This window comes from Lynx canadensis, chromosome C1 (assembly GCF_007474595.2).
Source record: "Lynx canadensis isolate LIC74 chromosome C1, mLynCan4.pri.v2, whole genome shotgun sequence".
Classification (NCBI taxonomy): domain Eukaryota; kingdom Metazoa; phylum Chordata; class Mammalia; order Carnivora; family Felidae; genus Lynx; species Lynx canadensis.
Window position 1 is genome coordinate 216,456,807 of NC_044310.1, and position 14,801 is coordinate 216,471,607.

Here is a 14,801-nt window from a genome sequence, read left to right on the forward strand (position 1 = left end):
CTCAGTCAGTTAAGTATCCAACTCTTGATTTTGGCTCAGGTCATGATCTCACGGTTCGTGAGACCGAGCCCTACGTCAGGCTCTGTGCTGACAGTGCGGAACCTACTTGGGACTCTCTCTTTCGCTCTCTGCCCCTCCCCCACTCATGGTTGGTGTCTCTCTCTTTCTCTCTCAAAATAAGTAAATAAACATAAAAAAAATTTTATTTAAAAAAAAATTTTTTTTTAATGTTTGTTTATTCTTGAGACAGAGACAGAGCATGAACGGGGGAGGGGCAGAGAGAGAGGGAGACACAGAATCGGAAGCAGGCTCCAGGCTCTGAGCCATCAGCCCAGAGCCTGACGCGGGGCTCGAACTCACAGACCATGAGATCGTGACCCCGGGCTGAAGTCGGACGCTCAACCGACTGAGCCACCCAGGCGCCCCACATAAAAAAAATTTTAAATAAACTACAGAGAGAAGGAAAAGTCACCAATGGTGAAATTAACAAGTGCTCCTGTCTGCAGAAGCTTTTCAGTTTACCCAGCGCTTCACACAACGCGATCTTTGTGTCATTCAGCCACATGAGGTATATTCGTGTCCTCGTCATTAGTATCACCGTTTCTCCTCCTCCTCCTTCCTTGTCACCATCGCTGTTATTACATCCACTTTACAAATCGTGAGCTGAATTGTTTTCACGATGCCTGGGTTCCATCTTCTTCTAGCCCACTGGCCTAAGAAAATCAGCAACGTGTGTCAGGCCACACGTCAGAAGCCAGGAAGATATTAATGCTGTTTGACTGTGTGATGACTCTCCTGGGATTTTATCCAGAGGAAAAGTGTGAATAAAAGATGTCCTTTGCAGTGTTGTTTACCCCAGTGAGAAATTGGAAACGAAGCGATCCGGAAGTCGGAAAGTAGCAGTATAAAAACTGCGTTAGATCAGCAAGATGTTACGTATCTAAAATTATTCTAAAGATGATGGGCCCACGTGCGAAAATGGTTAGAGAGCTGAAATTAAGAAGCGGAATCTAAAATCACACCATTTCTGCAGCCGCCACTAAGAACATTTGATGCTCATGTTCAAAATGAGTTGCTCTGTGACATGAGATTTTGGTAGACTTCTCGTTTATCTCACTCATTTTTATCTATATAATTTTGCCAGATAAGTTTTAAAGACAATAGAACTGACTCATTTTTCCCCCCTTGGCATCGTAAGTAGAAGAGGGAGAAGTCAGAGTAAAATGAGCTTTTTCCACATTTGAGGAGATAACTGCGAACTGATCCCAAGACTTGTCGTTCTGAGTGTGGCCATGCAGTTGTGTTCGGTGACAGTCACACTTGCTGTTACCGCCCAGTGTGGACCCCGTACGTGCTTTCTTCCCTGGTGTGGAAAACACATCACAAAAAAAGATACTTGGTAATCTCAGAAGCCCACGATTCGGTCTCAACAGTAGATGTGTTGAATGCACCCTTTCACAAAACAAGTGTCACGTTACAACAATGCAGAATCCTGGACGCCTACATCTTTAAGACACCGAATGTGTCCTTGGAAAAAAAATCCTCTTAGCCTGAAGTCTTGGTTGCCAAAAAGGAGGGCAGATTTCCAATGCAAATAGTGAGGTGAACGGCCCTGCTCATAGGCACTTAAATCACCCGTATCTCACTTTTTATGGTAGTGTTGTGAATTATATTCTTTTTGGGTTTATAATTAGAGGACGAACAGATGGCGAAGGCCTAGTTTGAAGTGGCGTGGCCGTTAGAGTAGCCTCCGCCGTCCTGTTCCGGTTCCAGCAAACTGGTCTCCCCGCCCACGCGCAGCGGGGGTCCACACCCCAGGAGGTGTGCAGGGCAGCCTCACACCCAAGCTCCCAAGCTTTTGTAACATCAGAAGCCAGGTAGGAATGAGAATTGACCTAAGAAAGCAGTCTCTATGGGGACGCCTGGGTGGCTCAGTCGGTTAAGCATCTTACTGTGGCTCAGGTCATGATCTCGCGGTCTGTGAGTTCGAGCCCCGCGTCGGGCTCAGTGCTGTCAGCTCAGAGCCTGGAGCCTGCTTCGGATTCTGTGTCCCCCTCTCTCTCTGCCCCTCCTCTGGGCGCGTGCGCGCTCTCCCTCTCTTTCTCAGAAATAAACATTAAAATAACTAAATAATCCCTGTGTGTTTCTGAGAGTGAGGACTCCAAGGGGGGAGGGTGGAGCTCCCATCAGTCCTGTCCTGTAATTATGATCTGTTTTTAAAAGGTCTGAGACTCCACAGTGGACATAAAGGTCTGGTTTCTACCCACGCACTCAGAGACCCCTCCGTGGCTCTCGTGCCCCCCTCGCTCGATGCGCAGGAAACTTCAGTGATCTATCACCTGTCGCCAACTGCTGCTCTTTCTCTGGCTGCGTAACCGATCATTCGGACGCCAAATATTCTTTTTCCAGTTCGAGCCTTTAGGCAGGCCAGGCTTGTTCGTGAAGACGAACCAGAACGGAAAGTGCAACGAGCAAAATTCTGTACTTAAAAGAAATGACTGTTGACGAATCTTTATTTGAATGCTGTGAAAGACCTTATATCTCAGAGTATATTTTTAAAAAACCAGAGCAAGCTACTTTTTATGTAAGAAGCCTATAGCTTAAAAGAGGAATGCTGTCTTTGATGTCATTTGGCGGACGAAAACATCCGCGTTCAATAGAGACCCAGCGTCTTTTTCAGGCTCGTTTGAGACCAGTTCAGGCAACACACTGATCTTCATTCAGATATAAATGCCGTAGTCACTTTGAAATGCAAATTGTTTTCAGAAAAATAGCATATGGTGGAGGTAAGTACCTTTTCAAATCAACTCTTACACTTTAGGGATGTAAGTAAAGCCAGAATTATTCTTTGGGAAGAATCTGGCGCTTTTGACACATGGAAGCTCGCGCTAATCAGGCCGGCCCGTAAGCACACGCATATCCATATCAAGGCGATGGGGCTGAGGCCCCGTGGATTAGCATGGTAATGGAGCTGCCCCCTGCTAATCAAGGCCAGCAGCCAGCTGATCCGTAGATGGGGCGTTGGAGGAGACCCTCCTTCTGAGTTCAGAATGGGCCAGGTAGTCGACCCTGTGTTTCCTGGTAATGCGGATAATATTCGGGGGAGGCAGATCACAAACAGGTCTTCTTGTGTCCCCCCACCTACAGAAGCACCGTCTCCTCCAGCGAAGGGCTGGGCCCCTCTTTGAGGATTGAGGCCAGTGCACCTGTCTCCTTGTCCCACTCAGCTCTGTCTCTCATGCTCGCCGACCCGACCTGTGTGTGCACAAACCATTCAGATGACCTACTTTTACCCTTTCGGGGGGTTGGGGAGACGTCGCATCACGAGAACGTACACAGAAAGCGCACAGTCCTCAGTTACAGCAGAGCCTGTGGGTGGCCGCCCTGCTGCCCCTCTTCACACACGCACGCTCCCGTGAGGTGGTCACCGCGCTTTCTCCCGCGTTGCCTGTTGGCCGTGGGCCGTCGGGCGGGCGTCCCAGCAGTCGGTGCCTGGTCTCTTCCGCACGTCCTTTCTGTGAAGCTCGTCCTGTGGTGGCCACGTCAGTAGCTCATCCCTCCCGCCCGGTGTGTGGGGCTCCCGTGGTGGGCAGACACCCAGCCAGCCCCGGTGCGGGCCGTCCCGAGGGTGACGCTGTGAGCGTTCTTGACTGATGCCAAACACAAAGAGCCACCTTGAGAGAGAGAGAGAGAGACTTCGTATCGGACCGTTCAGGGGACACTTCACGTGAGGTGAGTCCATCAGAAGGGAGTTTGGGTTGTCCTGGGACAGTGCGAGACCCCTCTTTCCATACCATTCTGGAGAGAGAGGCCTCCGTTTCCCAAATCTAAAATAAGCCTGCAGTGTCCCGCGGAGTCTGTCCAGAACCTTCCAGCAGGTGTTCTCTCCCGCCCCTCGTACCTTCTCACGGCCCTTGTGTTCCTTGGCCTTGTGTCTTTGGCCATGTGTGGGCTGGCCCGGTACAGCCGTGTTCTAAGGCGCAGACTCTGTTTCCTTCACTGTGCCCGGCACACGGCATCCGCGGGTCCAGGGTAGGGAGACGGGGAGGCCTAGGAGGTCAGTGCTAGGACGGGCGGCAAGCCTCCACCCCGCCGGCGAGCTAAGGAGCCAGCCTGCCTGTATCTGAGATGCCAAGAGTCCTGGCCTCAAGTGAATCCTCGCGGCCGTAGCAGGTGCCCAGGGCATCGGCCTTGTCGTGCACCAGTTTCACCAAGGGCCAGGGAACGCCAGCACGCACACTGGGTTGCAGTACAGCAGAGGAACCCCAAGTTTAGGAAACCCCAGTCTTTTACAGTGGGAGACACGCAAGCCTGCCCGACCCCGTGCCGTGGAAGGCGATGCCGTTACCCCGGACGGTAAACAAACCTGCCCTCCTCTGGAGGCAGACGTGTATCCCTACCGTCCAAGTCTGTTCACTGTACAGACGTCCCTGAACAGATCACCGACAACAAAAGGGCGCCAGTGCCTGTGCCCCACCACTCGAAGAGACAGGAGATCGTGGAGCAGTCTACCGGCAGTGGTGGGGCGGGGGTCTGGTCGGGCACTGGGGGCATGGAAGGCGGGGATGAGGCGGAGGAAGGGCAGGAGAGAAGAGACGGCACCCCTCCTCCCACCCTCAAGGAGGCCTCAGCTCTGGTGCTTGTCCCTGGGAGGAGGGGGGAGTATCCCATTGGCTTCCTTTTAAGCCCTCTTGTCCGTTGACCCTGGCTTAGAGCTTAGCGAGACCTGCCTCTTGTCCCCAAGAGAGAGGATGTTCCAATCCAGCCTGTAGAGTCTGTCCCCTCCGGGGACACGCCGCCACGGCCACCAGACAAGTGGTTCCCAGCCACGTGCTGTGTTCTTCCCCGGTCTGATAGCCACACTCCCGGTTTCTCAGCCACACTGACGGAGTTCTGCAGCAAACGGACGTGCGTCGAGGTGGGCGCCTGCCAGAGCCACTCAGCCTGCCCGAAGCCTCGTCCTGCACTTGAGGCCCACTCTGACTGCGTTTAGCACAGTGCTCAGGCCACACTTGCATCCCAGGTGGCCTTGGTCTTTGATCCTTAACTGCCAGGAAATCCGAGAAGTCATGGGCGTCTTTCCCAGCTGAGAACCCCAGATCCTCAGCCTTAATTAATAACTTGTTAACGTGAAATGAATTACCATCCATTCAAAGATGCAGCCCTCGAGTACTTGGAGAGAAAATAAAGTGATTTTAAGCATAGCATCTCCCTTACATGCTTCAGAGGTATTTTCACAAGTGGTGAAAACATCTCCCTGTGTGGTGACACACAGGGCAGACATCGCTGGATGCGTACGTATGAAAATCTAGAAGCAGGGGACAGCGTTGCCTGACCGGAGACAATTGGTGACATTTACTCGGGAATAGACGTGAAATTACGCATTAGCCTTTGTTGGATGGCCTGAGTGTGTAAAGTGACCTATGATGCCGTAATTAGATTTTGAATCTGTATAGTTATTGAAGATATTCAGGAAAACACTTGGGGGTTGTTGCTTTCTTGGACCAGCAGACTCACGCAGAGCAAGTAGCAAGGCCTCAGAGAGTGACCACTGGCCCAGGACCGCTCACACGGGGTGAAACGCTCCACGGGCCACAGCAAGCCAGTGAGACTGCTTTCACGGGGCCGTGACCAGTCTGCGGGCCACTGGTCTGCCTCAGAGTTAAAACCTGTGTCTTCATGTATTTACATTTAAAGGCACGTGCCTGCTTGTGTCGATCCCCAAGCTGTATGTTTAGGGCAAAAACAGTATATATTTTTTTTAACACTTCATAACTTTTTTGTTATGTCACACAGTTCATGGATCTCTCTCTCTCTCTTTTTTTTTAATGTTTTTATTTATTTTTGAGAGAAAGAGAACGAGAGAGACAGAGTGTGACCGGAGGGAGGAACAGAGAGAGAGGGAGACACAGAATCCGAAGTAGGCTCCAGGCTCTGAGCTGTCAGCACAGAGCCCGGTGCGGGGCTCGAACTCACGAACCGTGAGATCATGATCTAAGCCGAAGTCGGCACTTAACGCACCGAGCCACCCAGGCACCCCTCATTGATCTTTTGTTATTTGATACTTGGAAAAGTTTTCACGGATGTTAAAATAGAATGTTTATGAAAAAGAGGTTTCCTCTCTTGAGAGAAGATCGGAAACGTTTTACTTCTGAAATGAAATTCTTCTTATGCGTAACTGTGAAAGATTTCATAGCTCGCAGTTGCCAAAGATGAGGATTAGATGGGCTGCGCGGGAGGGCGGCCAGGTGCCCTGGCTGCCACCTTGTCAATTCAGAGAGCTCGGGCACGATCCCATTGCTGCCAGATAGTAAAACAAGTTTTCAAACAATGCCAGAAACCACGTATTTTCAGAAGAAATCTCCCCAATTCTACTTTAAAAAAGAAATCATTGTGTACCTAGCAGAAGTGCGTCCGTGAACCCACCCCAGACTTCTGGCCCCAAGTCTATGGATCTGTTTTAAAACGTTACTTTTGTGATTATGTGTCCACAAACATGCAGTCCTGTGGCCAGAACTCAGTCGTGGGGTTTACCTGTAGTCCCAACAGTTGGGACTTGGGTGTGGTTGGCACAAGGAAACCCTCACAGGCGGGAGGGCCCTAAGGTTCAGCTTTCTGAAGAATTTTGTACAGCTGCATTGGGTCTCACACCAACTCCACAATCAGACACCAGGAGCGCACAGTCTTGCCAGAAGGTTCTTCACCCCATAGGCCCCAGTTTGGTTCCTGGGGGGGGGGTCCCCTCAGGAGCCAAACCCCCAGCAGCTTTAAATACTGAACCTGTGCTTAAAATTTCATCTGACAATGGGGCGCCTGGGTGGCTCGGTCAGTGAAGCACCGACTTCAGCTCAGGTCATGATCTCAAGGTTCATGAGTTCGAGCCCCACATCGGGCTGTGTGCTGACAGCTCAGAGCCTGGAGCCTGCTTCAGATTCCGTGTCTCCCTCTCTCTCTGCTCCTCCCCTGCTTGATTGCTCGTTCTCTCTCTCTCTCTCTCTCTCTCTCTCTCTCTCTCTCTCTCTCAAAAACAAATAAACATTTAAAAAAAGTATTTCGCCTGACAAACAGCCAGAAGTTTGAAAACCAACAGACCAGCTGCAGATACGTGAGCAGCACCATCAGGTAGACTGGCTTTAGTGTGTCCATTTCAAGGAATCTCCTCTCCGCCTTCTATAGTGGCTGTTTGGCCTGGAGACGAAGAATTTGTCAACCTAAGAGCAGCTCTTTGTCACATACCTCCGTTAGAATACCGCCTGTGTTCCTGTCAGAGGTCAGACTGACTCCGCTGTGCTTGTGCACACAGGTCCCTCTGGAGTCCTGTCACGTGTACGCAGGGTCAGACGCACTTGGAGAACATCCTCTGCCTTTGGAGGGAAGCGTGTCAGGAGCGGTTTAGGCTGGTTGTGCTCTGGGAGCCACACTCCCGGGAAAATGAACAAGGGAAGTGTCGTCCTGGCGTCGTCGGCAGAGACCGTGAACTTGTGTTGGTTTCCCCAGCTGCTTTGGCCTCGTGTGCGGAAAGCTGGTGTAAGGTGATGTCTTGTGGGCAGCTTGCACACTGGGTCGTGACGCGTCACAGGTGTGAACGGGCAGCATAAGGGCGAAGGATCATCTCCTTGTGGGTTTCGGCAAACGGCGGGTGCACCTGCGGGCGGTTCGGGCTCGGGGGGCCTGGCTCAGCAGTGGGGTGGGAATTCGTGGCGTCCTCCCTCTTTCCCTTTCCCCCTACCGCAGAAATGTTGGCAGTGTCCTTGAAGCCCCTGTCTGCTGAGAATTCACGTGATGACGGGGGGAATGGCTTCAAGGGCCCCTGGGGGGTGGGGGCGGGGGGGGGTAGTCCCAAATGTGGCTCTTGAGTGGAGGTGTATATGAGGGTACCCGAATGGAAGAGAAGGCCCAGGGTCAGAAGGTGTGGGCACCAGGACTGGCAGAAATGGCACAGAGACCAGGCAGGCCCAGTGGGAGCAGGAGAGGGGTGCCCCAGCAAGGCTTGGGGACTGCCCACCCCCCGCGGCAGCTCACAGAGGAAGCCTGGTTCTACACACACCATTTCACACCCCTTGCGTGCACCTGCTCCCCACTGGTTGAGGCCAGCGGGTGCCTTCCCAGGAGAGCAGGGCAAAGAAAGGGTGCGGCAGGAAGGTGGCAGGTGGACCCGGGTGTGGACGTGGGCTGCCGGGGGACACCCAATGGGAGCAAGCTCGTCGGCTGCCCAGACGCTGCCCTGTTGTCATAGGGATCTGGCCAAGGACAAGCACATCCAGGAGACCGCTAAGGGCACCCTGAGTGTGGCGGATCCCTGGAGGAGCGTGCGGTTTCCCCCTTAGCGCCACCCCCACTGGCCTGGGCTGCTCCTCTGTGTCTGAGATGCCAAACACCTGGCCCCCCTCCCCAGGATGCCGTGGGGATCAGCGCCGGAGCAGGTGCAGGACTGCTAGCCAGCGCCGTCATTCGGGATGTGTGTTTCCAGGACTTTAGGGACTGAGCGAGCCTGAAAATCAGAACCTCGGTGCTTAGGAGGGACGTAGTTAAACTGGCTCCTGACCCTGTGGGTAGACAGAGGAGCCCGGACGGGGGCTCCCGACCACGGCCCTGTGCACTTCCATCGGGCATCTCTGATACAGGAGCCCGAGGTGATGAGGAACCCTGGCCGTCGGTGTTGTTCCATGTCCATAGTGATTTCCGGGTACCTGAGCTCTAGCAGGTGCGCTCAGAATTACCTGCGGATCTTCTGAAAAGACAGGTGCCGGGGCCGGGCCTGGGAGTCTGCATTTCTAACGTGCTCCTGGCTCTTGGGAAGATCTGGGTCTGTCTTTTCTTTCCTGAGGTGTCGCTTTCGGCTTTTTTTTTTTTTTTTCTGGAATCGGGCAGACCTGCCTAGGAATAATTTCCCTTATGACTTTCCAGATGCGCCCAGTTCACATAACCGCCTAAAATCAGCCTCCTTTCTTAAGGTAGAAATACACTTTTTTGAAGCAAAATCTTTCATGTTCCTTGATCACTGGCTCGTTATGTTTGAGTAGATGATTTTGTGACTTTGCCGTGCTCTGTGGGATTATGATCAGGGTGGGGTCTGTTGTTTGGAGTGGAGCCCTGGTCCCCACCTCCAGTGCAGCAGAGGCACCAGAATCACCAGGTGCTGTTGGAGACGTGCATTCTTTCAAGCCCCACCCCCAGGCCTCCCGAATCAAAATGCAGACATTTTGAAGCCTCTGTGTTCAAAAAGCTCCACAGGTAATTCTGGTAATTGGCCAGATTTGGGAACTACTAATCCAGCCTATGTATTTAAAATCCTGTGCTATGAAAACCTTCTATTAAGGCAATCGAGGACTTAATTGGCTCTAAACTAAAATAATCAGGGGAAAGTTGAAAACAAAACAGACCTAGCGCCTTTGAAAGTCTGCATAACCCGACAAACGACTTCGCTCCCAGCAAGGTGTGATTGGCCCGGCTTTAGAGAGAGGCACTTAATCATGTTTTTGGGTCTAAAATTGGTGTGACCAGACGATCATTCATTCTGATGCTGAACACCTGTCTCATATCATTAAGCGTGTGATGGGACCCTTTCCATCACAGCCCCTCTGCCGTGCATTCGCTGAGGCTGTTTTTCCTCTGCTCGGTCTCTTCAAGGATAAGAGTAAACTTACCTGGTTTAAAAGAGCCTGCGTCTCCTCCGATGTCACATTTAGGAGCTTTGATTTGTGCTGATCATCCAGTACAGCTTCACCACGAAAGCCGTCCTGTGGCATCAGGCAGTTGGCTGCCTCTCGTGGCCGTTTTCATTTCGGTTGACGCGTCGCCACGGTGGGGCTCCTGTGGGGTTCGTCTCGCCGGCCTGCTGGGACTGTGGCTCTTCTTCCGTGTTCACCCCTGCTCCGCCTAGACGTGACGTTGTGTCGGCATCTTCGTTTGGGACCGTGCCGTGTGGCTAGGCTCCTTTACGGGGCGTCATCAGGCCCCCGAGACTTGCTCCCCCCCCCCCCCCCCCCCCCCCCCCCCGCTTACTTTCGTCTCGAATACCGTTTTGTCCGACTCTTCCGTTTTCCACTTAGGACGCGGCCGCTCTCGGTGCCGGGGCGCACTCGTGTGTAAGCACGTAGGCCTCTAGACTAACTCGTGCTGGCTTCTGGGGTCTGCAGTCCGAGGTGGTGTTCACCTGACTTGTTTATTCCTAGGGAATGTCACTAGTGCGTCTGGGTCTCAGATGGCAAGCGGCATCAGCCTGGGCTCCTTCAGCAGCCGGCCGGACAGCATGCAGCAACGCTCCTACTCTGTCTCCAGTGCCGACCAGTGGAGTGAGGCTACGGTCATTGCAAACTCGGCCATCAGCAGTGGTAAGAGAGGGCGCGGCCCCCTCGCGGTCCTCGGTCGCGAGCCGGGGGCTGGACGTGGCGCCCTGACCGCCCGCGCGCTGAGTGCGGGCCCCGCGGGGCAGCTGCGGGAGCAGTGTGCGTGTCCCGTTCCATCCGTGGAGCGTGGGGTCCTTGACAGAGGTTGACAGAGGTGCCACCCACGTCGCCCCACGTGTTCCAGGTGGTCAGGGAGGAGCGGATCGCATCCCCGCCTGACGGCTTTGGGAAGTGGGGCTGCAGACAGGGCGCGTGGCCTCCCCACGGCCACGCACGGGAAGGCGGCGAGACCGGGAAATAACGCAGAATTTACAGCCTCGTCACGCTTGCCTGTGTGACCCCGTGTGCACTCTCACCACCGGTGCGCAGTTTACGTCGTGGGGGCTTGGGGGGGGGGCGCGTCTGTCTCCTGTTCTCGTCAAAGGAAAACACGCAATTCGTGCTCCTTACGACTTTCCCCCAATTCCCGATGCACCCTCTGAATTTTGGAGCGTTCCCCTCCCACCCTTTTTTGGGGACGGCGGGGTGGGGGGAACGTAAGTGTGGACGTCAGAACCTGTCTCGACACGTGTGTGCAGACGTGCGTTAGGTGCTGGCTTTGCCGCCACACGCTTTGCCCGTGGCGTTTTGTCGACGGCCCGTTCACCGGTATTTAACGGAAATCCCCACTGTTGGATGTTATCTATCAGACAGGGCTTTAAAGTAATTTTAGCACGATTTGTGCTAATTAAAAGATTCAGCATCGGGTCTTCCCCGTAGACCCAACAGCTGCTGCGGCAGGACGTTTGCCGTGGGTAAACCCAATCCTGGCTTCCAGTCGCCCGGCTTCCTCTGGCATCGCACCATGCCAAGCGACCGCTGTAAACGAGGGCGTCTCAGCCTGGGCACGGGGGAGAGACTGAGTCTGTGGGGGGCTGCCGGAAAAGCCTGCGGCTTGTGAGCCCAGGTGGAGCGTTGCCCCGTGCCCAGCACGCGCCCGCCCCCAGGGCCCCTTCCTCGTTTGAAGGACGATGCCCTGGCAGGTGCGTGTGCCTGCTTCCTCGTCTCCAGGGACTCTTCCGGGCGTCCTGCCTCTTGTCTGAACCGCAGCCAAGGGGGTCCTCGAGTCCCTGAAAACTAACCACCTACGGTCTCGTCCCTTGGAACGTGCCATCCGCGCACTTACAGCTGCCGCCTGCCTGGGCCTTCTCATCGTACAGCCCGTGCTCCGGTCAGAGCACCCCTCCCCCCGCCCCACCGCCAGGCAGCCCTCCCCCCCACCCCCCCCACCCCCCGCCCCGGGAGCGTCTGTCTGACCCGGTGAGTGGGCGTTCTTCCCCCGCCCCTTGTCATCCTTGGGCTTGGAGCACAGGTGTGGCCCATGGCCTCTGTGACTAAACGCCTGCCCTTGTTCTCGCAGTGACTTTCCTTTCCAGGGGGAGCAAGCAGTTCACATAATCACCGCATTCTCCAATATTCGGGATCCATCCGGTGGCTTTTCAGTCAGTATTAACCAGCCAGTTGGGTTTATTCTGTGGCCGCCTTTGTGCGGAGGTGTTTCCAGAGCCCAATGTGCACGGCACCTTGTCGGGCAGCGACCTTCTAGAGCTTTCCTCCTCTGAGCGCATTGTGGGGCTACCAGCACAGCCTGCACAGAGTGACGGGGTTTAAGTTCTGCTCCTTATGCGCAGCGGGAGTTCTGTCTGGGGGAAGGCAGCAAAATAAAAGAGCTAGGTTCCTGAGAGAGACCATCGCCCCCAGCTTTGCCTCCCCCTACGCAGAATGTTTTCTAGGAAGGGCATGGGAAGCAGCATATTCATCTAAATCCGTTCTCCGCAAGCTTTCTTCCGCACAGTTCTGCCTCTGGTGGTCGCCACGGCTCTCTGCGTCTGGCTAGGCGTGCGCACGCGGGGCGCTCAGGCGCCCCGAAGCACGGGACTCCGTGATGTCCAGACCCTCGGTTTGGCTGGAAGTGTCGTCCCGCAGGAGATGATCGCGTCGGTCTGCACACACACATTTGTAAAGTCCCTGTAAGAGCCTGAGATCACCTACGTTCGTGCGCTACTCTTACCCCCACAGAGCGGTCTCTCCTGTGTTCACGCCCTCGAGAGTTCGTTTTTCCTCCACGCGGCATGCCTGTTAGCGACTAGCTAGGCTCCCTGACGCCACGGAGCCTGAACCCTGAGCACGGGCGATGGGGCGCTCAAGTCTGCCCCCACATCGTGCCGGGGGATCCGCAGGGAGAGCTCGGGAGGAAGCCCGGGGCTGGAATGGTGCAGGTCGTTTTAAGGGTTGTTGGAGTCCGTGAAAGAAAACTTCTCAACGAGAATGAGACTTGAGCAACGCTTAAAGGACCAGGTGCTTTTTTGTACGTGTGCGGCCACACCGCAAGAGGAAGTTATTCTGAGCATCGAGGAAGTTTGGACAAAGGCTCAGAGAGGAGGAGAAGGGGAAACGAAACAGGCAGGGGGTGGCAGTGACATGGGGTCGGCGGGCACGCGCGTGGCTAACTGGGTGCAGACGGGACGAGAAGACCATGGGGAGGTCAGAATGGCAAAATCAGTTAGCGTCTCAATTTTAAGGCTTAGAGCTGGCGTCATTTTAAATAGCAAAGATCCGGAAAGACAGCAGAGTGCTGCTGGGGAGTAAGATTCCTGCCGTCTTACACGATCCCTCCTTATCTCCTGCATCTCCTAGGGGTTGGTGGCACGTCACAACCAAGATTCGGTTGAAAAGGGGAACAGTAGCAGTGATAATAATAATAATAATGAGAGATACTGTTTATGAGGGCTTCACGTGGATTATCTCATTCGATCCTCGGGGAGCAGACGCCTTTGATGGGTGGGGAAACTCTGGTCCGGATACGTACCGCCTGTCGAACGTCACACCCCGGCAGGGGCCGGGATGAAAACCTGGGTGGCCTGATTCCAGGTCTGAGCTCCACGCCGGTGCTTCTCCAGATGGGCTTTCCGGGCCAGCAGCAGCAGGGGACTGGTTAACCCGGGGACTGGTTAAAAGTGCAAATTCCTCGTCTCATTGTGGACCCACTGGGCCAGGTCCCGGCACCCCATGTGCTAACAAGCCCCCCCCCACCCCGGGGAATGATGTTGCGTGCCGAAGTTTGAGAACCACCGCTCTGGCAAGAAATGCAGCCACCCAGACTCCACCGAGATTTGCTGGGTGGCGGGTGGGAGCCGCGTGTTCCCGGGACCCCCGGGGGTGCTCGGGTACACGCAGGAGAACCCCCGCCCACCTCCAGCGAGGCTAGCATCACGACTTCCTGCTGGTGAACACCACCCCTGCCTTCCATGATCTATCAAGTGGCCAGACCCAGAGCAGTTTTTAATGAATACGAGGGCACGGGCTCTGACAGGCGACTTCAAGAAAACGCGTTTATGAATGGATTTCCAGACCTCAGCCTGGGCATCAACATTCTGTGCTGTGTTGGAAAATAATCACAAAAGAAACAAACATGATTAAGAGCTCTCTCTCGTGCTTTTTCTGAGTTACAGTTGATACAAATCCCACCCTCTTTTTTTTTTCTTTTTTTAAAATTTTTTAAAATCCTTTTATTTTTTTTCCCCTCAAGTCTCTGGTGTGGGTGTCAGAATCATGAAAGCTTACGCTGTGCTAGCAGCAGGCACAGGGAGAAGGTAAGCGGCTTTTGAATCCAGATGCCCCTGAATTGGTGAACCCGCCTTCCCATTGTCATCCACTCTTATTATCAAATATGAGAACAACAACATTGGGAGTCCATTTCTCTCTGCCCCCTCGTCCGCACTAAATTAAGACTTTGGCTCCAGAGAAGTTTTCAAAGGCTGACCCTCTGCACCCATAGGTACCCCGGGGGGTTTTCTCTCTTTTAAGCAGCTGTGAGCAACTCCTAATTAGATAGATTACTACGTAGTGTGCAAAACCACAAAACAGGAGGCTCCGGTGAAATTAAAGGTGGGTGGGGGGGGAGAGAGAAGAAGAATCCATTCTGTGAAATGGAATGCCCCACTGCTTTATGACTATTACTGTTGTAAGGTTTTACATTAAGTACCTGAGGTTTAAAATTAAACGTCTAATATAATTTGGCGTCGCTAACATGAGACCCGCATCTGCCCTTAGAGGAAATCCAGACAGCTCAGTTCAGGGTTTCAAATTGCTGTCGGCTGGCTTGCGAGCGGCGCAGAGGATTGGGTCCCTCTCCGGCGGTACGCCACATGCTGCTCGGCGTAATTTTTTAAATGCAGAAGCGTATTCATCTTGAGCCCCTGCATTGGAAAAGGCTGTTCCAGTAGTACATGAAAAATTAATTTTTTTACATTTTTCCTCACTCTCCTAAGTGTTTGACAGAAGTAATTTTTGCAGCAAGAGAGAATAAAAACTGGTGGCTGTAAATTCTTGTCCTGGAACCTGTTGTGTAGAGATTCTTTATGGACCCAGAATTGATCTACACGTCAGACCCTGTTGTGGTTTAAACTGTTT

The 14,801-nt window shown here is 53.6% G+C and overlaps 1 protein-coding gene across 7 annotated transcripts in view; it reads left to right on the forward strand.

Annotated features, from left to right (window-relative positions):
* The window catches only part of AGAP1 (ArfGAP with GTPase domain, ankyrin repeat and PH domain 1), a 554,001-nt gene that overhangs the window by 374,028 nt on the left and 165,172 nt on the right, over nt 1-14,801 (forward strand). For 5 of the 7 annotated variants that reach the window (XM_030325013.1, XM_030325015.1, XM_030325014.1 and 2 more), the window contains one exon: nt 10,176-10,334. The exons of the other annotated variants lie outside the window; for them this stretch is intronic. In XM_030325013.1, coding sequence (XP_030180873.1) covers nt 10,176-10,334 — 159 coding nt within the window. The remainder of the gene's footprint in view (nt 1-10,175; nt 10,335-14,801) is intronic. 7 annotated transcript variants of the gene reach the window in all.